This window comes from Oncorhynchus clarkii, chromosome 18 (genome assembly GCF_045791955.1).
Source record: "Oncorhynchus clarkii lewisi isolate Uvic-CL-2024 chromosome 18, UVic_Ocla_1.0, whole genome shotgun sequence".
Taxonomy (NCBI): Eukaryota; Metazoa; Chordata; class Actinopteri; order Salmoniformes; family Salmonidae; genus Oncorhynchus; species Oncorhynchus clarkii.
This window is the reverse complement of record NC_092164.1, coordinates 28200449-28226962: the sequence shown is the minus strand read 5'-3', so window position 1 is coordinate 28226962 and position 26514 is coordinate 28200449. Positions and strand designations below refer to the sequence as shown.

The following is a 26514-nucleotide window of genomic DNA, read 5'->3' as shown; positions in this document are numbered from 1 at the left end:
TATACATTTTGCGAGAATTTTGGCCTCGCAACACTAAAGTGTAAGGGGCCTCTAATTTTTTTAAATGGCCTGGATCTTTATATTTCTCACTTGTATCCTGTCTCAGTAATGAAGAAATCAGACCTTCTTGTTGAGTGTCTGATAATCTACCATTTACATAGGAGTGGTTAAAACATGCTAATGCTCTGAGTATATCAAAAAAGGTTTGCCATCCAGCCCTGGAGTTTTCCCTGCATCAAGAAGTTCCTCCTCTGTAATTTCACCTTCACATGAGTCTTTCTGTATGGCTGTTAATTTTACATGTTTAATAGAAAACAAATCCATAAAACTAGCTTCGGTTAGAGGTAGATGGAGGAGGCTGAAACGAAAACATATTCCTGGACAGCTGAACATCCTTATAGCGGAAATGATTTCGGATTTATTTTTGAAATCATCAAACAATCATGCTGTTGCCTCTAAAAAGGCCTCTTTTACCATTTCTCCATCCTGGAACAGTTTCTTGTGCTTTGCTAGTATGCGACTCACCCGGAATGATGCAATCGTGGTTGCCTTTGATTTTGAGCTGGGCCTTGTAAAGATTGATTGTTGGGCAGCTAGATGAGACTTCAACTCTTTTACTTTTCTCTTACATAGTTCACTTTTACCTGGAAAGTCACTTTCATATTTATTGTGAACGGTTTTGAAATGCCTCTTGACATTTCCCTTCTTACCAAGAGCTAAGCTTGAATGGCAGATCTTCCCACTCACGGTGAAAGTGGTAGATATTCGTTTTCTTGCGGCTTGGTCCAGCACTCATATTAAAAACGTAACCGCAACTTCGTAGAAAACAATTACGTCTGGAACATCAAAGAATATTCTGTTGCAGGTCTCGCAAGCGTGGAAATGGAAACGTGATAACTGCAGACGGTTGCTATGGTAGCTACAGTTTGGAAAACAAATGTAGCAACTATAGATATTTTTAAGCAGACTTGATGGTAACGCTGTGAATTGCCAAAAATATATTTTTAGTGCATACATTTTGAAAACTTTTTTGCGGTCTACTAGAAAGAAGTTTGCGATCGACCGGTCGACTACGATCGACGTTCTGGGCACTAATGCTCTCGAAAGTGTGAAAATCATTCAACTGCATTTTTCTCCTACTCGTCTCCAAAGTGTGATAACAACTTTATCAAATTTCAAAGAGGCATAACTTTCCCATGTTGAACAAGGGCTGATTAATTGACCATTTATTTCAGGTGTGCTTATGAATATATAAGTGGAACTAATGGTGGGGTACTCAAGGGGAGGTTTGGGAAATACTGCTCTAAAGTCTAAGGCTTGGCTTAGTTATTTTTAGAGTTTCATAATGTTACCTATAAGTTTTCTCTGTCCCACCAGTGATCGGAGAGCTGGTCAACCTGGAGTGGTTTAACCCCCAGGGGGAGCGCATCGTGTCGTCCCAGCGTGTGGCCCTGCACACCGGGGAGGACAGCTCCAGGCTGACCATCTATAATGCTGAGGTGGAGGACGCGGGCATCTACCGCTGCCAGGCCACCGACGCCCAGGGACAGACACAGGAGGCCACCATGGTGCTGGAGATGTACCGTGAGTGTCACTTACATGCATATGTAACAGAGGAGAACACACACACCACACTCTCTCCATTCCCTCTGTATCCATTCCAGCCTCTGTAGGGGTCCTTCAGATATACAAAGACATGAGTTGAATACATCGCCGTCTCCTCTGTTAGATCATAAAGATACACCATATTTACATTCCATTGCACCTCCGTAATAACTTGCCCATTAAAGAGTGTAGTGAATGTTCGCTAGGTCTGGTGGTGTGTGTGATGGATAGTATTGAATGTGTGCAGGCGAAGGAGGCAGGCTCTAATCGTATGGGAGAGGGAATCTTCTGTGGCCGTTAATGGGACGTGACACACGTAGGAGTTTTGCGGCTGGTAGCCATCTGGCAGACGCTTGATTTGAATTACAGGTGTGGTGTGTGTACTGTGTGTGTACAGTTGAAGTCGAAAGCTTTCATACACTTGTGTTGGAGTCATTAAAAATAATTTTTCCATCACTCCACAAATGTCTTGTTAACAAACTATAGTTTTGGCAAGTCGGTTAGGACATCTACCTTCTGCATGACAAGTCATTTTTCCAACATTTGTTGACAGACAGATTATTTAACTTATAATTCACTGTATCACAATTCCAGTGGGTCAGAGTTTACATACACTGTGCCTTTAAACAGCTTGGAAAATTCCAGAAAGTGATGTCATGGCTTTAGAAACTTCTGATAGGCTAATTGACATCATTTGAGTCAATTGGAGGTGTACCTGTGGATGTATTTCAAGGCCAACCTTCAAACTCAGTGCCTCTTTGCTTGACATCATGGGAAATTAAAATATATCAGCCAAGACCTCAGAAAAACAATTGTGGACCTCCACAAGTCTGGTTCATCCTTGGGAGCAATTTCCAAACGCCTGAAGGTACCACATTCATCTGTACAAACAATAGTATGCAAGTATAAACACAATGGGACTACGCAGCCGTCATACCGCTCAGGAATGACGCTAGAGATGAACGAACTTTGGTTCGAAAAGGGCAAATCAAACTCAGAACAACAGCAAAGGACCTTGTGAAGATGCTGGAGGAACATGTACAAAAGTAACTATATCCACAGTAAAGCGAGTCCTATATCGACATAACCTGAAAGGCCGCTCAGCAAGGAAGAAGGCACCGCTCCAAAACCTGCCTTAAAAAGGCCAGACTACAGTTTGCACTGTACATGAGGACAAAGATTGTACTTTTTGGAGAAATGTCCTCTGGTCTGATGAAACATAAATAGAACTGTTTGGCAATAATAAATATTGTTATGTTTGGAAGAAAAAGGGGGAGGCTGCAAGCCGAAGAACCCCATCCCAACCGTGAAGCACGGGGCTGGCAGCATCATGTTGTGGGTGTGCTTTGCTGCAGGAGGGACTGGTGCACTTCACAAAATTGATAGCATCATGAGATACAATAATCTCAATAATCTAATTGTGTGGATATATTGAAGCAACATCTCAAGACATCAGTCAGGAAGTTAAAGCTTGGTCGCAAATTGGTCTTCCAAATTGACAATGACCCCAAGCATACTTCTAAAGTTGTGGCAAAATGGCTAAAGGACAACAAAGTCAAGGTATTGGAGTGGCCATCACAAAGCGCTGACCTATAGGGCTGTCCTTTGCAACTGCAAAGGCGTGTGAGCAAGGAGGCCTACAAACCTGACTCAGTTACGCCAGCTCTGTCAGGAGGAATGGGCCAAAATGCACCCCTTATTGTGGGAAGCTCGTGGAAGGCTACCCCAAAACGTTTGACCCAAGTTAAACAATTTAAAGGCGGTGCTACCAAATACTAATTGGGTGTACGTAAACTTTTGACCCACTAGGAATGTGATGAAAGAAATAAAAGCTGAAATAAATCATTCTCTACTATTCTTCAGAAATGTCACATTCTTAATATAAAGTGGTGATCCTAACTGACCTAAGCCAGGGAATTTGTACTAGGCTTAAATGTCAGGAATTGTGAAAAACTGAGTTTAAATGTATTTGACTAAGGTGTATGTAAACTTCCGACTTCAACTGTATGTACATATGCACAAGCTCTCATGCACGCACACACACGTACGCACACCCCCCTCTGGAAGGTGCTTACCTTTCTCTCCCTCTCCCCTACCTCCTCTCTCACACACCTTGTTACAGCGGCACCACAGCTTGGCAGCTGTATCCATGACAACATCAGTCAGCCACCGTTCAGCTCTGTGTGTTCAGTATGTATGAGCAGTAACAGGAAGATAGTCACCTATAAAGGGCTTGAGCAGGCCAGTAGTAGCCAGCACCCACCTGAGGCATCACCGAACGGGATTTCTTGTGATAAACATAAACACCACATGTTACGAAAATTGGACAGCAACTTGAAATGTGCTGTACATTACCATTTGTGAGTGTTGACATTTCCAGAAGACGTCAACACACACCCACACACACGTGCACACGTCTTGACATTATCATATGTGTTCATGCATCACATCTCACAACCTGACAAAAGCTATCCATATTCAAACTCATATTATAACTGTTTTATAGCTCACGGATGAAAGACAATAATTTTCCGCACTGCTGAGTAGTTGACAAGTATAGTTTCCAGTGTCTATCTTTGAGCAACGGCCAACGGAGAACCATTTCAGACAGGAGACTTTGGAGGCAGTCGATGCCCCACCTGAGGGAGCTCCAAGAAAATTGTCATGTCACCCCTCTTTGACAGTTGCCCTTGCAGCTATATCGGCAAAATGACGGAAGGGAAATTCTCACTGTGTTACCAATTTGACGGTGTCAAGTGAGCGGTAGACTGTTACACGAGAGGATTTGTTTTTCTTACTGATTTTCTTGTCGAGCCGGGTAACGACAAAGGAGACAGGAAATGAAAATAAGTAGCGGGAGAACAAGGGAAAACAACATCTTTGAATCCCAGGGAGAGAACTGGGGGAATGAGAGGGAGAGGGAATGAGAGGGAGTGAGGGGAAGAGAGAAAGCGGGAGTGAGGGAATTAAATAGAGCGCGAAAGAGAGAGAAAAATGGAGAGAGAGGGGTGGAGGAATTTGAGGTTTAGTGAGAGAAGGAGAGGGAGAGAATGAGATAAAGGGGGTAAGGGAATTAAAGGGAATGGCATAGCACAAGAGAGGGGGTGAGGGAATGAGACACAGAGAGAGAGGAGAGAGACCAAACGACGGATTGAGAAAATGAAAAACAAAATGTTTACAATGACAGCTCTAAAACGTGCCGTGGAATGAAACCGGGCAGATGAGGAGGGTTGAATCTCACATTCAGAGTCAGGAGGACGCAAGGCACTTTAAAGAGCGGCGAAGAGAAAAAAGTATGTTTTGGCGAGCCGCCTGACATAAATCACTTTGAAAAATGCTAATGTGCTAGGTTGCAGAGTGATCTAGTGGATGGGACTGAAATAAATAAGGCCATACATGTGATTTATGCACACTTTAATTTTGCCACACACAGTGGATAACCCTGTGCCAAACTCCACATGCCAAATACACACGCATGCATGTACACTCTTTTTTTCTCTCCATACAGCATACACACACGCCGTGTGATAAGTTGACGACACTAGCCACCACTACGGGTTCTGAGAGGTTTGTGGAGTGTTTTTTAAGAGAAGAGAAATGCAGGTCCCAAGTCAGCTTTCCCCAGGTGTAACCTATCAACCATCTGCCAGGGCTTGTCAGACAGGTGCCACAGCTTTAGACCGACACAAGTTGAATCAATCATTTGATTACAAACAGAACATTCGGGGTTGGAGGATTCATGCAATATGTTGTGGGAAAGTTAATGGGACTCTTTTAGAGCACAGAGAATCCGAGTTCTCTCAGTGCTGTAGAACTATAAACAATATGTAAAACAGTTTGTTCTATAGAATGGAGTTTACGCTCTACTCCACTGCAGGGTTTCCCTCAGTCAATACACGTTACTTGGGCTCTGTTCCAAAGTCCACACTCACATACTACTTAGAATGAGGTGATGTATTTGCCATGCATTCTAAATGGTATACTTGTGTGAATATTGTAACATAAACTCTCTTGGAAAGACATCTCTAATGTGTCTTCAGTTCCTGTTACCTCATTTCCTATGTGACAGAGAAGCTGACGTTCCGCAACGTGAGGTCCCCCCAGGAGTTCCGTCACGACGAGGCGGCAGAGGTCGTGTGTGATGTCATCGCCTCCCCGGCACCCGCGGTCACTTGGTTCTACCAAAAGGGCTTCAGGAGCATGGAGATCACAGAGGAGCACTACAGTAAGTCTGCTTATGGTCATTTGATACATGCTGCCTCTGTTGATGTGTTGGTAAACCTTATTTGCTTGTTAAAATGCCTAACTTTGTAACGTGCTTACTGTAGCTACCATAATAGCAACATAACTTGACTCATGAAAAGTAACCTATTGAGCAGTACAGGCCATATAGAAATCAAGTGATATTTTCATGTGAAAATGTCATTGGATTTTTTTTTATGGGCCCACTCCTTGATGTTATTTTACAGTCTGCTTTTAATGAAGCAGCTGATAATTACATTATCATTGATATCAGGAGACAATTAACAGGTTTGCTAGCGCATCAAAAAATGTAACATCTAATCAATTCAGTTTACATGTCAGATTGCTTCACACGCCATTTTGAGACATATCAGTTTAATAAATGCGCTTACTGTAGAACATGGGTGTGGCCCAAATTGCACCCTATTCCCTATGTAGCCCTATGGGCCCTGTTCATATGCAGTGCACTGTATAGTGACAAGGGTGTCATTTGGGATGTAACCTATTTAAACAAACCACTGTTATGAAAAATGTATTCCCCAGATTGTGTCAGGGGTTTGACGCTATAAATAGCAAGTTCTAGCAATAAAAGCCAAAGCATGTGATTTCATTAAACATATTGTTGGACAATAAAGCATGTTAACAAGCCTGCCTAGAAGATTTAGAGTAGAGGATGCAAATGTCTTTTGGTGGTCCGATGCTCGCTTCCATGCTTTCTTCCTTCTTCCTCTTACAGTGGGGCAAAAAGTATTTAGCCAGCCACCAAGAAAATCACATTGTAGGATTTTTAATGAATTTATTTGCAAATTATGGTGGAAAATAAGTATTTGGTCAATAACAAAAGTTTATCTCAATACTTTGTTATATACCCTTTGTTGGCAATGACAGAGGTCAAACGTTTTCTGTAAGTTTTCACAAGGTTTTCACACACTGTTGCTGCTATTTTGGCCCATTCCTCCATGCAGATCTCCTCTAGAGCAGTGATGTTTTGGGGCTGTTGCTGGGCAACACGGACTTTCAACTCCCTCCAAATAATTTCTACGGGGTTGAGATCTGGAGACTGGCTAGGCCACTCCAGGACCTTGAAATGCTTCTTACTAAGCCACTCCTTTGTTGCCCGGGCGGTGTGTTTGGGATCAATGTCATGCTGAAAGACCCAGCCACGTTTCATCTTCAATGCCCTTGCTTATGGAAGGAGGTTTTCACTCAAAATCTCACGATACATGCCCCCATTCATTCTTTCCTTTACACGGATCAGTCGTCCTGGTCCCTTTGCAGAAAAACAGCCCCAAAGCATGATGTTTCCACCCCCATGCTTCACAGTAGGTATGGTGTTCTTTGGATGCAACTCAGCATTCTTTGTCCTCCAAACATGACGAGTTGAGTTTTTACCAAAAAGTTATATTTTGGTTTCATCTGACCATATGACATTCTCCCAATCTTCTTCTGGATCATCCAAATGCTCTCTAGCAAACTTCAGATGGGCCTGGACATGTACTGGCTTAAGCGGGGGGACACGTCTGGCACTGCAGGATTTGAGTCCCTGGCGGCGTAGTATGTTACTGATGGTAGGCTTTGTTACTTTGGTCCCAGCTCTCTGCAGGTCATTCACTAGGTCCCCCCGTGTGGTTCTGGGATTTTTGCTCACCGTTCTTGTGATAATTTAACCCCACGGGGTGAGATCTTGCGTGGAGCCCCAGATCGAGGGAGATTATCAGTGGTCTTGTATGTCTTCCATTTCCTAATAATTGCTCCCACAGTTGATTTCTTCAAACCAAGCTGCTTACCTATTGCAGATTCAGTCTTCCCAGCCTGGTGCAGGTCTACAATTTTGTTTCTGGTGTCCTTTGACAGCTCTTTGATCTTGCCAATAGTGGAGTTTGGAGTGTGACTGTTTGAGGTTGTGAACAGGTGTCTTTTATACTGATAACAAGTTCAAACAGGTGCCATTAATACAGGTGACGAGTGGAGGACAGAGTAGCCTCTTAAAGAAGAAGTTACAGGTCGGTGAGAGCCAGAAATCTTGCTTGTTTGTAGGTGACCAAATACTTATTTTCCACCATAATTTGCAAATAAATTAATAAAACATCCTACAATGTGATTTTCTGGATTTTGTTTCTCATTTTGTCTGTCATAGTTGAAGTGTACCTATGATGAAAATTACAGGCCTCTCTCATCTTTTTAAGTGGGAGAACTTGCACAATTGGTGGCTGACTAAATACTTTTTTGCCCCACTGAATATCTTCCTTCCTTCATGTCTACTGAATAGTGAAAGAACAGAATATTATTCCTCCATTATGTCTTTCTACTTTTTATATAGTTGTTTTGTTTGTTCCCATTTTGTTGTGATCTGTGGAAAGAAGATCTTTCTACTTCCTTCTCTCGTGACCGCTGAAAAGTCACAGTACAGGATATTATTCCACCTTAATTATCTTTTCTTTCTTTCTTTTTTATTATCTCTTCACTTATTTTTTGTGTGCTTATGTTGTTGACATACAGTATGTGGGGATATGAAGGGGATATTCCTTCTGTCTTGAACACTGATACTGTAAGTGACAGCACAGGAAATAATTCCACCATATTTATCGACTTTTATTTTTCTTCATTAAATTAGTTATTTCAGATCATTGCTCCTAAAAGGAAAGGAAACAAAGGTGTCATATACTATTGGAACACATCCTGTGACAAAGGAGGAAAGGATAAGGAATGAACAGTGTCTTAGATTGAAACACATCCTATGGCTTAGAAGGAAAGGAGAAGGGGAAAGTTATTTTAGACACATTCCAATGCTAGAAGGATAGGAGAGGGAAAGTAATGTATCTTAGATTATTGGAACACATCTTGGGGCTGAGAAAGAAAGGAGAAGGAATGAAATGTATCTTCGACTATTAGGAACACATTCATGGCTCTTGCATGATGGACAGAAGTTAATTTGCAGGTTCAGACTTGTTTACCAATACTCTGTCACCCCATCATTACTTTTCCTCCTACACCTTCGCTCTCATTCACCCATCACATAGACAGACTTCCTAGGCTGATTAGGTAAATGATTTGTTTGAATCCTTTGAAAGTAGTCAGGTTTTTTAATTGAAATTCAAAGGCCCTTCCCTTCGACGCACTATCTCCCCTTGCCGTGCAGTAATGATTAAAGGTAGAGATAGGGGTGATTTAAAAAAAATCCACGCTAGTTACGGGACAAGGTTTTAAATATCTTTGCGCTCGACAGAGAGAGATAGGGTTATCACTTATCTGCCAGTGACAACAATTAAGAAGGATGGGAAACTTTTTGTAAACTGCAGACCTAATTGCTAAAGTATTTATCTCACTTCGCTTAGCTAACTTTTTTATAAAAAGCTAAAAGTGATAAAGGTTTCTGAAAATATTATTTGATAGCAAGTGTGTGATTGGAGTCATGGTACTTCCTTTCACTATTTTTCCTTTATCATTTTCCTTGTATCTTTCTTTCCTTATTACACGTCTCTTTCTAACTCTCTCTCTACCCCTCTCTCTCCACCTTTCTTTCTTTCTTTCTTATGCTCTATCCCTCTCTATTCTTGCCCCCTTTTCTCTGTCTATCCCTCTCTATCACTCCCTTTGTCACTCTGTATCGCTCTCCCCTCCCAAAGGCAGGTTCCAGGTGCTGCCCAACAACAACCTGCAGATCCACAAGGTGACTAAGGCGGACGAGGGCGTGTACCGCTGTGAGGCGCGAGTGGAGGCCCGCGGCGAGATCGACTTTGTCGACATCGAGGTGGTGGTGAATGGTGAGAAGCTATAGAGTCCACTATAGCTAATACCTATCCATTCATATGCAGTGGTGAACGAAGTTAGCCCTCTAGCTAGCATATCATATCTCCCCTTGACTATCATAACCAAAACGTTCAGTTATATATTTAACCTTGGTTCTCTGAAGGAACAAAGCTCAACAAATCAGAATCATTAAAACCCTACCCAAACATATTTTTCCTCTCACTGTAGCAGCTGGGCCTGATCTCAGAGCAGACTTATGAAGACTAGTGTAGCATACAGTATGGCTACCTGCTCTCGTTTTATACATATCAAAAGCCTATCCAACCATATACAATGGTCCCTTCTACAATAGCAGCCATACAGCAGTGATGTTAAGGATGAGAAGCCCCTTATGGAGCCACAGTGTAAAGGCTCTCTTAGGCCAGGCACTGGGGTGTATCGATCAGTGGCATACAGAATTGTTGCTCCTCTCAGGGTGAGAATAGAGTCACCTAGTGAGACAGAATCATTCTCCCCTCCTACACTCCACAGTCACAGCACTGACACAGGTACAGGGTTGCCAGGTCCCAAACAATCGCACCCCAGGACCACAGGCAAAATGAAACGCTTATCGGTCCAGAGACACTTGGTCTCATACAAAGAAGGAACTTCTGTCTCCGGTGGTAGAGATTGTCAATAGTGGTGGAACATTTATTTTTCTCTATGATTCAATTCAGGTTCTCTTTTGAGTTATTGATACGAAAATAATCATACCTGGTGTGTAAGAATCGAGTCATTGATTCAGAATTAATCTGGTTAATTGTGTAGGTCACAGGAGGTTGAGGGAACCTTAATTGGGGAGAATGGGCTCGTGGTAATGGCTTGAGCAGAATTAGTGCAATGGTGTCAAATACATCAAACACATGGTTTCCTTGTGTTTGATGCCATTCCCTTTGCTCTGTTCCGGACATTATTATGAGCCATTTTCCCCTCAGCAGCATCCTGTGGTGTAGGTGGAAGTGTGATGGACAGGGGTTTGAACCTGTCCATCAGGTCTCAAGGAAGGTTACTCATCACGCAAGTGTAGTTTTGAACCACCACCGCTACAAAGGCAGTGACTCCAGCAGTTAGAACTGTAGAGTCACTAAATTGTGCTGTGTTGAACATATGAACTGAGCATTCACCTCAGATCGGCTTAGTTTGAGAGAAAGAACAGACTCGCCGATCTAGACAGGCTCATTATAGAGCTACTTAATGATCAAAGGAGCAGCTGCCACCGCTCCTTTGATTTCTTCTATATTCGCACTGTTTCTGTGATTGAAGATTTCAATTAGTGCCAGCTCGGGGCTTTGTAGCCCAAAAAGCGAAAGGTTGTCATTTTAATTCTATAATTTGTCCTCAGGAAGGCCCCAGTGAAGCCAGGAATGCAAGCCACCTGAGAGTGTTTCGGGAGTGATTGAAATGTGATCTCTCGCGAGCTATAAGCACCGGTTATGCATGAGCGCCCACAATATTGTCTCGGCTATCTTGCTCTTCCCACCTAATGTAATAAACGCACTCGGTGAAAAAAAAAACACGGATTGTGTTCAATTTAGAGCACCACTTATAGTTGTGAGGAAGATCCAATAAGCTTGCTCAATGAGGCGAGTCCTATTATCCACCCGGCAACATGGCACCCGCCATCCGGCTACGGAGATGAGACATTCCACCGCAGCCATCACTATAGAGTGTGTCCGACTGAGATAAGGAAAAACTCAGAAGTAACCCACTGGGCACAAACTGGTTGAATCAACATTGTTTCAATGTCATTTTTCAACTTATTCTGACGTGGAAAATACATTGGATTTGAAAAGAGTCATCAATGATTTATTTTTATTTATTTATTTTTGTAGGGGAGGTCAGCTTTAATATTGCAGTTACATTGTGGATTCTATCAGTGTAATTGTCTGCATAATTTCCAATCCCCCATATACCAGTCAAACATTTGGACACACCTACTCATTCAAGGGTTTTTCTTTATTTTTACTATTTTCTGCATTGTAGAATAATGTTGAAGACATCAAAACTATGAAATACCACATGGAATCTTGCAGTAGCCAAAAAAGTGTTAAACAACTCAAAATATATTTTATATTTGAGATTCTTCAAAGTAGCCATCCTTTGCCTCGATGACAACTTTGCACAATCTTGGCATTCTCTCAACCAGCTTCACCTGGAATGTTTTCCACATATGCTAAGCACTTGTTGGCTGCTTTTCCTTCGCTCTGTCGTCCAACTCATCCCCAACCATCTCAATTGGGTTGAGGTCGGGTGATTGTGGAGACCAGATCATCTGATGCAGAGATGGCCGCCTCGCTTCGCGTTCCTAGGAAACTATGCAGTTTTTTGTTTTTTTTACGTGTTATTTCTTACATTGGTACCCCAGGTCATCTTAGGTTTCATTATATACAGTCGAGAAGAACTACTGAACATAAGAGCAGCGTCAACTCACCACCAGTACGACCAAGAATATGACTTTCGCGAAGCGGATCCTGTGTTCTGCCTTTCACCCAGGACAACGGAATGGATCCCAGCCGGCGACCCAAAAAAACGACTTCGTTAAAGGGGGAAACGGAGCGGTCTTCTGGTCAGACTCCGGAGACGGGCACATCGTGCACCACTCCCTAGCATTCTTCTCGCCAATGTCCAGTCTCTTGACAACAAGGTTGATGAAATCCGAGCAAGGGTAGCATTCCAGAGGGACATCAGAGACTGTAACGTTCTTTGCTTCACGGAAACATGGCTCACTGGAGAGACGCTATCGGAGTTGGTGCAGCCAACTGGTTTCTCCACGGATTATAATCACAGCCGTATATATTCCCCCCCCAAGCAGACACATCGATGGCTCTGAACAAACTTTATTTGACTCTTTGCAAACTGGAATCCATTTATCCGGAGGCTGCATTCATTGTAGCTGGGGATTTTAACAAGGCTAATCTGAAAACAAGACTCCCTAAATTTTATCAGCATATCGATTGCGCAACAAGGGCTGGAAAAACCTTGGATCACTGCTATTTTAACTTCCGCGACGCATATAAGGCACTGCCCCGCCCTCGGAAAAGCTGACCACGACTCCATTTTGTTGATCCCTGCCTACAGACAGAAACTAAAACAAGAAGCTCCCTCGCTGAGGTCTGTTCAACGCTGGTCCGACCAATCTGATTCCACACTCCAAGACTGCTTCCATCACGTGGACTGGGATATGTTTCGTATTGCGTCAGACAACAACATTGACGAATACGCTGATTCGGTGAGCGAGTTCATTAGAACGTGCGTTGAAGATGTCGTTCCCATAGCAACGATTAAAACATTCCCAAACCAGAAACCGTGAATTGATGGCAGCATTCGCGTGAAACTGAAAGCCCGAACCACTGCTTTTAATCAGGGCAAGGTGACCGGAAACATGACCGAATACAAACAGTGTAACTATTCCCTCCGCAAGGCAATCAAACAAGCTAAGCGTCAGTATAGAGACAAAGTAGAATCTCAATTCAACGGCTCAGACACAAGAGGTATGTGGCAGGGTCTACAGTCAATCACAGATTACAAAAAGAAAACCAGCCCTGTCACGGACCAGGATATCTTGCTCCCAGGCAGACTAAATAACTTTTTTGCCCGCTTTGAGGACAATACAGTGCCACTGACACGGCCCGCAACTAAAACATGCGGACTCTCCTTCACTGCAGCCAACGTGAGGAAAACATTTAAACGTGTCAAGCCTCGCAAGGCTGCAGGCCCAGACGGCATCCCTAGCCGCGCCCTCAGAGCATGCGCAGACCAGCTGGCTGGTGTGTTTACGGACATATTCAATCAATCCCTATCCCAGTCTGTTGTTCCCACATGCTTCAAGAGGGCCACCATTGTTCCTGTTCCCAAGAAAGCTAAGGTAACTGAGCTAAACGACTACCGCCCCGTAGCACTCACTTCCGTCATCATGAAGTGCTTTGAGAGACTAGTCAAGGACCATATCACCTTCACCCTACCTGACACCCTAGACCCACTCCAATTTGCTTACCGCCCAAATAGGTCCACAGACGATGCAATCTCAACCACACTGCACACAGCCCTAACCCATCTGGACAAGTGGAATACCTATGTGAGAATGCTGTTCATCGACTACAGCTCGGCATTTTACACCATAGTGCCCTCCAAGCTCGTCATCAAGCTCGAGACCCTGGGTCTCAACCCCGCCCTGTGCAACTGGGTACTGGACTTCCTGACGGGCCGCCCCCAGGTGGTGAGGGTAGGCAACAACATTTCCACCCCGCTGATCCTCAACACTGGGGCCCCACAAGGGTGCGTTCTGAGCCCTCTCCTGTACTCCCTGTTCACCCACGACTGCGTGGCCACGCACGCCTCCAACGCAATCATCAAGTTTGCGGACGACACAACAGTGGTAGGCTTGATTACCAACAACGACGAGACCGCCTACAGGGAGGAGGTGAGGGCCCTCGGAGTGTGGTGTCAGGAAAATAACCTCACACTCAACGTCAACAAAACTAAGGAGATGATTGTGGACTTCAGGAAACAGCAGAGGGAACACCCCCCTATCCACATCGATGGAACAGTAGTGGAGAGGATAGTAAGTTTTAAGTTCCTCGGCGTACACATCATAGACAAACTGAATTGGTCCACCCACACAGACAGCATCGTGAAGAAGGCGCAGCAGCGCCTCTTCAACCTCAGGAGGCTGAAGAAATTTGGCTTGTCACCACAAGCACTCACAAACTTCTACAGATGCACAATCGAGAGCATCCTGTCGGGCTGTATCACCGCCTGGTACGGCAACTGCTCCGCCCACAACCGTAAGGCTCTCCAGAGGGTCTGCACAACGCATCACCGGGGGCAAACTACCTGCCCTCCAGGACACCTACACCACCCGATGTCACAGGAAGGCCATAAAGATCATCAAGGACAACAACCACCCGAGCCACTGCCTGTTGACCCCGCTATCATCCAGAAGGCGAGGTCAGTACAGGTGCATCAAAGCTGGGACCGAGAGACTGAAAAACAGCTTCTATCTCAAGGCCATCAGACTGTTAAACAGCCACCACTAACATTGAGTGGCTGCTGCCAACACACTGACTCAACTCCAGCCACTTTAATAATGGGAATTGATGGGAAATTATGTAAAATATATCACTAGCCACTTTAAACAATGCTACCTAATATAATGTTTACATACCCTACATTATTCATCTCATATGTATATGTATATACTGTACTCTATATCATCTACTGCATCTTTATGTAATACATGTATCACTAGCCACTTTAACTATGCCACTTTGTTTACATACTCATCTCATATGTATATACTGCACTCAATACCATCTACTGTATCTTGCCTATGCCGCCCTGTACCATCACTCATTCATATATCTTTATGTACATATTCTTTATCCCCTTACACTTGTGTCTATAAGGTAGTAGTTTTGGAATTGTTAGCTAGATTACTTGTTGGTTATTACTGCATTGTCGGGACTAGAAGCACAAGCATTTCGCTACACTCGCATTAACATCTGCTAACCATGTGTATGTGACAAATAAAATTTGATTTGATCTATCCCGCTCCTTGGTAAAATAGCTCTTACACAACCTGGACGTGTCTTGGGTCATTGTCCTGTTAAAAAATAAATGTTAGTCCCACTAAGCGCAAAAGCAGATGGGATTGCGTATCGCTGCAGAATGCTGTGGTAGCCATGCTGGTTAAGTGTGCCTTTAATTCTAAATAAATTCTATAATTCTAAATAAAAGCACCCCCACACATCACACCACCCCCTCGATGCTTCACGGTGGGAACCACACATGCGGAGATCATCTGTTTACCTACTCTGCTTCTCACAAAGACATGGCGGTGAGTCCAAATTTCAAATTTGGACTCATCAGACCAAAGGACTGATTTCCACCGGACTAATGTCCATTGCTCTAATGTCCATTGTTTCTTGGCCAAAGCAAATTTCTTCTTAATATTGAAGTCATTTAGTAGTGGTTTCTCTGCAGCAATTTGACCATGAAGGCCTCATTCATGCAGTTTCCTCTAAACAGTTGATGTTGAGATGTGTCTGTTGCTTGAACTCTGTGAAGCATTTGTTTGGACTGCAATTTTTGAGGCTGGTAACTCTAATGAACTTATCCTCTGCAGCAGAGGTAACTCTGGGTCTTCCTTTCCTGTGGCGGTTGATGGTTTTTGCGACTGCACTTGAATAAACTTTTAAAGTTCTTGAAATGTTCCACATTGACTGACCTTCATGTCTTAAAGTAATGATGGACTGTTGTTTCTCTTTGCTCATTTGAGCTGTTCTTGCCAAAATATGGACTTGGTCTTTTACCAAAAAGGGCTATCTTCTATATACCACCCTACCTTGTCACAACACAACTGATTGATTCAAACACATTAAGAAGGAAAGATATTCAACAAATTAACTTTTAACAAGGCACACTTGTTAAATGAAATGCATTCCGGGTGACTACCTCACTTTTGAATGGTACTGTATATATTATATATATTTTTTCCCCCTAACCCTGCCACCCATCCCCTAATTAGGAGTAAAATAATTTAATATATGTTCCTTTTTTGTTATTTTCCCCTAACTGTACCACGCGAATTGGAGTAAACTAATGGACAACAATACTTAGGATTCTACTTCCAGCTTAAACATACAAATCAAATCAAATGGTATTGGTCACATACACATCGTTAGCAGATGTTAATGTGAGTGTAGTGAAATGCTTGTGTTTCTAGTTCTGACAGTGCAGTAAGATCTAACAAGTAATCTAACAATTCCACAACAACTACCTAATACACACAACTCTAAAGGGATGGAATAAGAATATGTACATATAAATACTGTATATTGAAGAGTGATGACCGATGGGCATAGGCAAGATACAATAGATGGTATTCAATGCAGTATATACATATAAGATGAGTAACATAAGATATGTAAACATTTTAAAGTGGCCTTATTAAAGTGGCTAGTGATCCATTTATTAAAGTGGCCAATGATTTTGAGTCTGTATGTCGGCAGCAGCCTCTCTGTGTTAGTTATGGCTTTTTTACAGTCTGATGGCCTTTAGATAGAAGCAATTTTTCAGTCTTTCGGTCCCAGCTTTGGTGCACCTGTACTGACCTCGCCTTCTGGATGGTAGCAGTGTGCACAGGCAGTGGCTCGGGTGGTTGTCCATGATGATCTTTTTGTGACATTGGGTGCTGTAGGTGTCCTGGAGGGCAGGTAGTATGCCCCCGGTGATGCGCTGTGCATACTGCACCACCCTCTGGAAAGCCTTGTGGTTGTGGGTAGTGCATTTGCTGTACCAGGCGGTGATACAGGCCGACAGGATGCTTTCAATTGTGCATCTGTAAAGGTTTGTGAGGGTTTTAGGTGGCAAGCCAAATTTCTTCAGCCTTCTGAGGTTGAAGAGGCGCTGTTGCGCCTTCTTCACCACACTGTCTGTGTGGGTGGACCATTTCAGTTTGTCCGTGATGTGTACGCCAAGGAACTTAAAACTTTCCTCCTTCTCCACTGCTGTCCCGTCGATGTGGATAGGGGAGTGCTCCCTCTGCTGTATCCTGAAGTCCAAGATCATCTCCTTTGTTTTGTTGACGTTGAGTGAGAGGTTGTTTTCCTAACACCACAATCCAAGTGCCCTCACCTCCTCCCTGTAAGCTGTCTCTTCGTTTTTGGTAATCAAGCCCACTACTGTTAAGTCTTCTGCAAACTTGATGATTGAGTTGGAGTCGTGCATGGCAATGCAGTCATGGGTGAACAGGGAGTACAGGAGGGGGCTGAGTACCCACCCTTGTGGGGCCCCAGTGTTGAGGCTCAGTGAAGTGGAGATGTTGTTTCCTACCTTCACCACCTGCCGTTGGCCCGTCAAAGTCCACAACCCAATTGCACAGGGCAGGGTTGAGACCCAGGGCCTCAAGCTTTATGATGAGCTTGGAAGGTACTATTGTGTTGAATGCTGAGCTGTAGTCAATGAACAGCTTTCTTACATAGGTATTCCTCTTGTCCAGATGGGATAGGGCAGTGTACAGTGTGATGGCGATTGCTTCGTCTGTGGACCTATTGGGGCGGTATGCAAATTGAGGTGGGTCTAGGGTGGAAGGTAAGGTGGAGGTGATCTGATGCTTGACTAGTCTCTCAAAGCACTTCATGATGACATGATGACATAAGTGAGTGCTTCGGGGCGATAGTCATTTAGTTAGTTATCTTTGCCTTCTTGGGTACAGGAACAATGGTGGACATCTTGAAGCATGTGGGGACAGCAGACTGGGATACCAGATACCAGATACAACCCTGATTACTCCCTTAAGGGGAACTGACTTTACTCCTCACCTAATGACCTCAACCCCTTCTTCACCTAATCCACAGATATCCATCTGTCTTCCCTATATCAACACATCGCTCTCCTCTCATCCATCAAACACATGCCAAAGCCTTCTGGCTTTTTACAAACTCTTTCTATTCAAGGCTTTGTCTCTATCATTTATTTAATATCTCAATGTTCAAAGTTTAGCCGATTCCAACAATAGTCACAGTGGGTACAACATCTCCAATGCACTTCCTTATAAACTCACTTACTGAATCAGTGTATAAGTCAATGTTATTCTCTTAGGCTGCCCGGAACATTTCCCAGTCTGGATGATCACAACAATCTTGAGGTGTGGATTCCGATTGGTCAGACCAGCGTTGAATAGTTCTTTTCACGGGTACATCCTGTTTGAGTTTCTTTCTATAGGACAGTATGAGCAAAATGGACAGTATATTTTATATTAGTTATCTTTTGTTTGTTTTTTGTCCCAGCCTTCAGCTACCCTCAAATCCTCGCATCTATCGCTGAAGACCAAACCAGTTTTGATTTCTAGCTGCCATATATGTTTCTACTGTGCTGTGATGTTTCAAAGAAGTTCTGAACCTTTCTATTTTCATAGTTTCTACAGATTATATATTAAAGATAAACACCTTTGCTAAGAGTATTATTATAATATTGAATGATTGGCTATGACTTTTCAAATCACCCAGCAGTGCTATTTGCAGAGTTAGCTCCAAGGAAATGTTGCAATTTTTCAGCCGTTCCTGAATCTGAGACCAAAAACAAGCTACACATGGGCAGTACCAAAACAAATGATCGAATGATTCTGTCTCTTTGCAGAAAAATCTGCAAAGCTGGGATGGTTGTATCCCCCATATAGATAACATTCTATTGGTTGCAAGATTTTTGTATAATAATTTTTATAAAAGTTTTTAATCTGCCGTCATTTTGTATATCAGTTCATAAACCATGTGCCATGGAATCTCCTCCCAACTATTTTGCAAACAGTATAACGAAATTAAATACTTTCTTATTTATCACAAATGTTATTTTTTTGCCAATTTTGGTCTTTAATGGCAGGGCTGACAGACATTTGCCTTACATCCTTCCCTTTCCACTTGCTTCATCCATTTTGTAACTACATGTGTGACATAACTCCACAGTCCTATTTATGATATTTACAAAAATTGACTTTTTTTTGTAAAAATAAAATAAAAAGTGTTAGTATATTGAGTTTAAACATAATATTTGTTCTAATATTTGTTCTGTCTTTTCTGTTGCATTACATTGAAATTGCAACCAGCTTTATATGGCTTGTTTTGAAAATAGCGATATTTTGGAGAAAAAGGTGATTCCCGAAGGTGATTCCTGAACACGAGGTGAGCCATTCTTACTAATCTACTAGAGAACCAGTTTGGATTTAAGTATAGTTTTTGTGTGATTGAAGCCTTTAGTGAGAGGTCCAATGCTTTAATATTTAATAATTTTCCCCCTCCGAATTCATATTCATTATATAAATAGGCCCGTAAAATTTTGTCTGGCTTGTCATTCCAAATAAAGTGGAATATTTTTTGCTCATATAATTTCAAAAACAAGTCATTAGTGTAGGCAGATCCATAAGTATATAGGTAAACTGGGAAATGACCAATTCATTAATCAGTTGGACCATTTTATTGGTAAACTACACGGTAATGTAAAAGTTGTATTTTTTAGAGATCCAATATGTAATAACTTCTTATAATTTGGTTTTAATGATCTATAAAAAATTATCTAGATCCTCGTAGATGAGGCTGTGCAGAGATCCGTATTGGAGATTTAAAAGACAAGCCCCTTTGATATTATTGTTGGATCTGATTTTAATAGCTATCATTTCGATGGCCATAATAAATAGATATGCTGATAGTGGACAGACAATCTTGTTTTTCTCCTCTTGACAATTTAATACTTTCTAAGAAGTAGCCATTATTTACTATTTTACTCCTAGGTTAACTATATATAACTTTATCACATTGTATAAGAGATTCTCTGATATTAAAATAGTCCAGGCATTTATATATAAATTCCAGTCAAACTTGATCAAAGGCAGCTATAAATACCAGGCTTGGTTTTTCATAGTATTCTATTGTTTCCAGTACTTATATTATCACCAATGTATCGTCCATGTAAAAAACTGTCTGATTAGGATGAATAATATATGTCAACAACTTTTTAATTCTATGCGCTATGCATTTTTGCTAAGATTTTGGCATCACAACATAAGTGTAAGGGGTCTCCAGTTGTTTAGGCAGACTGGATATTTATATACAGTGGGCCAAAAAAGTATTTAGTCAGCCACCAATTGTGCAAGTTCTCCCACTTAAAAAGATGAGAGAGGCCTGTAATTTTCATCATAGGTACACTTCAACTATGACAGACAAAATTAGAAAAAAAATCCAGAAAATCACATTGTAGGATTTTTAATGAATTTAAGTGGGAGAACTTGCACCTTCTTGTTGAGTATGTGATAGTCACCATTTTTATTGGAGCTGTTAAAACATGTTAATAACGGTCCTTTGAGTACATAAAAAATATGTGATATACCTCAACTGGTTTGCCATTCATCCCTGGAGTTTTCCTGGACACAAAGGCTTTAATTGCATCTTGAAGTAGCACTTCTGTAATTAGGCCTTCACATGAGACTTTTTGTATAAATGTTAATTTTACACTATTAATAGAAAAAACATCCTTACAATTAACTTGAAATGGAGGAGACTGAAATGAAAATATATAGGTTAAAGTACTTTGCTTCTTCTTTCAAAATAGTGTTTGGTGAATCACGGATGACACTGTAATTTGTAACAAGTTCCTGTAAATTCATTTCTATGTTCCTATGAAAATTAAAAATATATTGGGTACATTTTTTCCATATTCCATCCAGTTCACTTTAATATATATTACACTTGATATTTCTTGAATAAGTTCCTCCATTTCTTTTTGTTTTTCCTCAAACTTATTCTGTGCCTCGATGTTAGTTTTTATTGTTATCTAGCTGTACTGTTAGTTCCTCTATTTCCTTTTTTAGGATGAACTCTTTTGACCTAAATTGTTCTTGTTTTAAATATGAGCATTGAATTGCATGGCCTCTAAAGGCACATTTTAAAAATGTCCCATACAATAAGGGGATCTGCTGTACCGTAAGTAAGACATTTTCAGTCTTGGTTTATTTAAAATGTCCAATATCCTCACCCTCGCAGAAATTCTGTAAGAGTAATGTGTATACCAATTATTTGATGGTCTGACCTATTATTTCTGTCCCCTATCAACACTCTTAACTTTTGGTAAGAAAGTAGTCAAGACGACTAGGGGATCAGATCTCCAACAACAGCACGTTCACACTGCTCATTCCGTGGGTAAGCGAATGCTCCTACCACTATCTCTCCCAAGCATCTTCAACCGGTATTTTGGCTTACTTCCCCGCATACTACTTGTATCCACAGCGCTAACTTGCAAGTTTGTGATCTCCTGCTCGTTTAGTAAAGTGAAAACAGGCTCCATGCAGTGAGTAAGTCCTCTCTCTGCCTTCTCTCTGTTTATCATACTGGTGCATGTGTGGTCAAGTCTGTGTTGCTTGTGTGTGCTTGCCATTTCACTGGCAGGGCTTGTTTTTGGGAGGCAGAGTGTGGATTTGAGTACGAACTCATTATAGCTCACAGCAAACTTGTAGCCTGGCTAATACTAGATAGAAAAATGCTGCAATTTTCCCAAAAACACTTGACAAGAACTCTTACAAAGGAGACTACCTCGAAAACCAATCGAGGCACAATAACATTTTAATCGATGGAATTGAGGACGTTGGAGATCTGATCCCCTAGTCGTCTTGACACTCTGAAACTTGGCATGACACAGAAGTCAAGGACAAGAAACTCCTGGCAGATCAAGTCAAACTGGACCCAAAACTCATCGAGATGGAGAGAGCGCATAGGAATGGCACTTTCTTCCCGATGGACGGCCCAGGTCTGTAGTGGTGAAAGTACTCAGGTTCAAAGACAAGGTGGAGAGACAAGTGCCTGAATGGAACTCCACTATCGTCCACTGATTTGACACACACACACACACACCCACATATACTGTAGATAAACATATTGAATCTACTTTGTTCATGTGTGTCATCTAACCTCATTACCAAAAACACACATTGCTCTAAATGTCATAACCCTCTGAAGTCTTCAGTGGTATTATGTGGACTGTGCCAATGTGTATTCCATAGGAAGTGCACCCATATTGATAAAACTAACACAAATGTGTGGTTGTATTGGACATGTGAGGCATGTAATTCTATCCTTCCGTTCCACTCTGTGGATGAATCTGACTGTGTATCTCTCTTAGTTGGGCAGGATATCAACCATGTAACATGGTCTTTAACTCATTAGATATTTATGAAGCAAATTATAAATATCATGATTGTGTTGATTCAGATTCAAATTTCTTGAAATTTACCAGAAATAAGTAATCACTTGTGATTACTATAATGTTAAGCAATTTAACAACCTGTTTAGCAGTTTATCTAATTCCAAGATTAATCTTATTTTTTACCTTTTCAGTTGAACGTTTGCAGTCTTCCTAAAAATCATGACCATCTCGTTCATTATGAATTTTCTATTGTTGCCCTTTCAGAAACATGGTTGGCTGAAGAGACAACCATGCTTTATGACATGTCTCCTTATAATACTGTTCACCACCGTAGAACATCAAGAGTGGAAGGAGAAGTGACCATTTGTGTTCATAAAAGTTTTCAATTCTTTGTAAGAGAGGACCTCGCACTTACATCTAATAACATTGATGTTGGATCTCTTTTCATAGAAATTCCTTCCTGTTCATTTTTAGGTGGTTAAGAAAGTGGTAATTTGATGCATCTATTGGCCACCTGATTATGGCATTGGTATCCTTGGATTTGATTAATAATGAAGATAACATTTGTTTTCTATTGGGTGATTACAACATACAGTAAATGTATTTAAAAGTGAGAACCACTCACTGACATCTGATTACAAAATCTCTGAATAACGTGGCTAATACGGGTATGATTTATACTGACATTTCTGGCCACTTTCCAATTTCCCACTTCTCTTTTGCAGCTGAAAATGAACCGTTGAGAATGATTAATAGCATTAATTAAATGTGACCCCTTTCAGGAAACTAGGCGTATGTCGCGGGTCACTACTTCACTTTTTTTTAAATCAAAATGCGTTTTTTGGCAGAAATGCCTTCTCAAACATGTGCACTTTCATGTGCCTTAATAACAAACTTGTATGCCATCTGTAAATATGAATAAAATTGTTAAATTACGAACCTAGTTGGTTTAGCCACAGAAAGGCAGCAACCTTCCCACTAGCCGTGACTGGCTGAGATAATGAGTGGGCTGGACATGCCGAGAGATGAGTTTCGATTGGTCTGCCATATAACATGCTTCTGTAAATTTGAGCTGCTCAGTATGTCAGTATCCTGTTTAATGCAGCTTTATATATATATATATATATATATATATATATATATATATATATATATATTGTGTTGTAAAACTGCATAAGTGTTGCTCTCCACTTTCTGGAGGACCGAGTTTTGAAATCAGTGGAATTAGAGTATGATAGCTAAGGAGATGGAGAAAACAGTTTGAAAATGTAAGGGCAGCCATTTCATCTGACATACGTCCATCCATGAATGATCTATAGTCCAGCTAGCTACATTTTCAGATATTACACATTTCTAACTTTGACAGAAAGTGGTTTCATTTCAAAATAAAGCATGCTGTTAGCTAGCTAGCTGGCTTTCTAGCTAACGTTACGTGTATGATCTTATTATTTGTATCTCAGAGCCATTTGCTTGGCTAGCTATAGCCTAATGTTAGGTAGCTAACATTGAACCAGGTTGGTTAGCTACGTGCAGATTTATGCAGGTTAGTAACGTCATGAATTGGGATTATGGTTAGTTGTTTACAAATAACGTCTTAACAAATAACTCCACTAATCAAGTAACCATTTCGAGTGCATTCGTAAATTCAGTCTGGCCATCAACCCCGAGCACTCTTGTCTGAGTGTGCCATAGCGCAGAAGAACTGATGAATTTACGAACACTCAACACCCGTTGAATATGGCCGGTGTCAGTAAACATCTGCAAAAAGCGTAATTAAATTGTTGCCAGCAGCACAGTTACCAACGCTCTGGATGACATGAAAACAGCCTAAACAGCTCTGCTAGGTCGATTTAAAACGGTCAGAGTGGGGGTGTTCTCTCATTTGTCTGGAAGTATCTAGCAAGCTAGCCAATGTTAGCCAGTTAGCTTGGGAACTTGACTGCCGTTGTGAACATTCGGATCAACTCTACTCATCGGTCAGAGCGTCCAGTGTGCATTCTGAATGCTTCGAGATACGAAACGCTCTGAGTTTACGAACGGACAATCTGACAGCACAGTTGCAGTCACCAACGCTATGAATAACATAACAGCCTAACCACCTCTGCTAGGGCGAGTAATGTTCAGTGAGCTGTTCTCTCATTTGTGTCTGGAAGTAGCTAGGAAAGTTAGCTTGGGTGTTTGACTGCTGTTGTTAGTACAGAATACTCGGATCAACCCTTAAAGAGATGGGTGAAGCTAAAGCTTAAGAATGTGTGAATGATGCTGAATGGGTGTAGACAATTAAGGGCTCTCCAGTAGTAGTACCAAAACATTAAAAGGTAATTTTCTCAAAACATTTTCAACTTTCAAAACATAATTACTTTCCCATTGTTCTTCAACTGTAGTGTATGATATGCCATTTTGTAGCTCTGAGTTTCTACTTTTATCCAATGTAAAAAACACAATTTAAATGTTGCTACCTAAGACTGATTTGAACTGGTCGCTAACAAATGTAGTATATTTAACTAAAGCAATTGTGAGCACTTTAAGATGGTAATTTATTATTTTTCATGGGATTTTTTTAGAATCAATCATCTTTCAACTCTGTTTTTTACCACTGCTTTCCCTGAGTTAAACCGCGAAAGAGAGCAGCAGAATGATTCTGGAAACCTTGGTTTACAACCGTTCTCAAAAAATCCTAAATTAAAATAAAAAAAATTGTATACAAAGTTTCTCACAAATCCCTCTCACCTGAATTCTGCAAATTACAAAAAGTATGAGAACTAATTTACTCACCTACTTAAGATATCCCCAAAAATATATTTGACCAAAAAATCCTTAATTCCTATAAAATCAACTTTGAAAATTATCAATCGAACTGTTGAATAAGATAAAAGGATCTTTAACTATTCCATCTCAATGTAATGTTGTAAATACGACCTATAGTGATCCTGATGTTATTTAATGTCAATTAAATAACTTTGTTGTGAATGTGGGTTCCTCTCAGTCCCCCAAAAAAGAGAGAACTGATGGAAATCCCTTGGATTACATTAAGGGACATTTCCTTTCTCTGGTTCAGCTTGATACTTCTTGATGTAATGGAGGCGATGGAGATAATTGGTAGATTATCAGGTCATGATGAGATTGGTGTCTCTTTGGTGAAATCAGTGTCTTCCTCATTTACTGAGCCTGTAACATATATCTTCACCCAATCTATGCAAACTGGTATTGTTCCTAAAGATAAGAAAATTGTCAAAGTTATCCCCCTCTATAAATCTGTGGATCCAAGATATTTTACACATTTTCGCCCATTATTAGTACTACCATGTTTTTCTAAAATCCTACAAAATTGGTGTGTAAGAGAATGTTGAAACATTTAAATCAACACGGTATTCTATATTCCATATGAGCACCAATATGGTTTTCATAAAAGTACTCCACAGATATGCCTCTTTTTGCAACTTGTGGATAAAATCGTTAAAGCCCTTAACAACAAGGAATATGCTCTTGGTATCTTTTTAGATTTATGCAAAGCATAAATATTACTTTCTAAATTGTTATAAACTCAGCAAAAAAATAAATGTCCCTTTTTCAGGACCCTGTCTTTCAAAGATAATTCACAAAAATCCAAATAACTTCACAAATCTTCATTGTAAAGGGATTAAACTCTGTTTCCCATGCTTGTTCAATGAGCCATAAACAGTTAATGAACATGCACCTGTGGAACGGTCGTTAAGACACTAACAGCTTACAGACGGTAGGCAATTAAGGTCACAGTTATAAAAAACTTAGGACACTAAAGAGGCCTTTCTACTGACTGAAAAAATAACAAAATAAAGATGCCCAGGGTCCCTGCTCATCTGCGTGAACGTGCCTTAGGCATGCTGCAAGGAGGCATGAGGACTGCAGATGTGGCCAGGGCAATAATTTGCAATGTCCGTACTGTGGGACGCCTAAGACAACGCTACAGGGAGACAGGACAGACAGCTGATCATCCTTGCAGTGGCAGACCACGCGTAACAACACCTGCACAGGATCGGTACATCTGAACATCACACCTGTGGGACAGGTACGGGATGGCAACAACAACTGCCCGAGTTACACCAGGAACGCACAGTGCCTCCATCAGTGCTAAGACTGTCTGCAATAGGCTGTGAGAGGCTGGGCTGAGGGCTTGTAGGCCTGTTGTAAGGCAGGTCCTCACCAGACATC

The 26514-nt window shown here is 41.3% G+C and overlaps 1 protein-coding gene across 2 annotated transcripts in view; it reads left to right on the top strand.

Moving 5' to 3' along the window:
* Nucleotides 1–26514, top strand: part of LOC139373292 (neural cell adhesion molecule 2-like) — a 424626-nt gene that overhangs the window by 295283 nt on the left and 102829 nt on the right. For both annotated transcript variants that reach the window (XM_071113646.1, XM_071113645.1), the window contains exons 3-5: nt 1378–1584; nt 5675–5830; nt 9474–9611. In XM_071113646.1, the coding sequence (XP_070969747.1) occupies nt 1378–1584; nt 5675–5830; nt 9474–9611 (501 nt within the window). The remainder of the gene's footprint in view (nt 1–1377; nt 1585–5674; nt 5831–9473; nt 9612–26514) is intronic.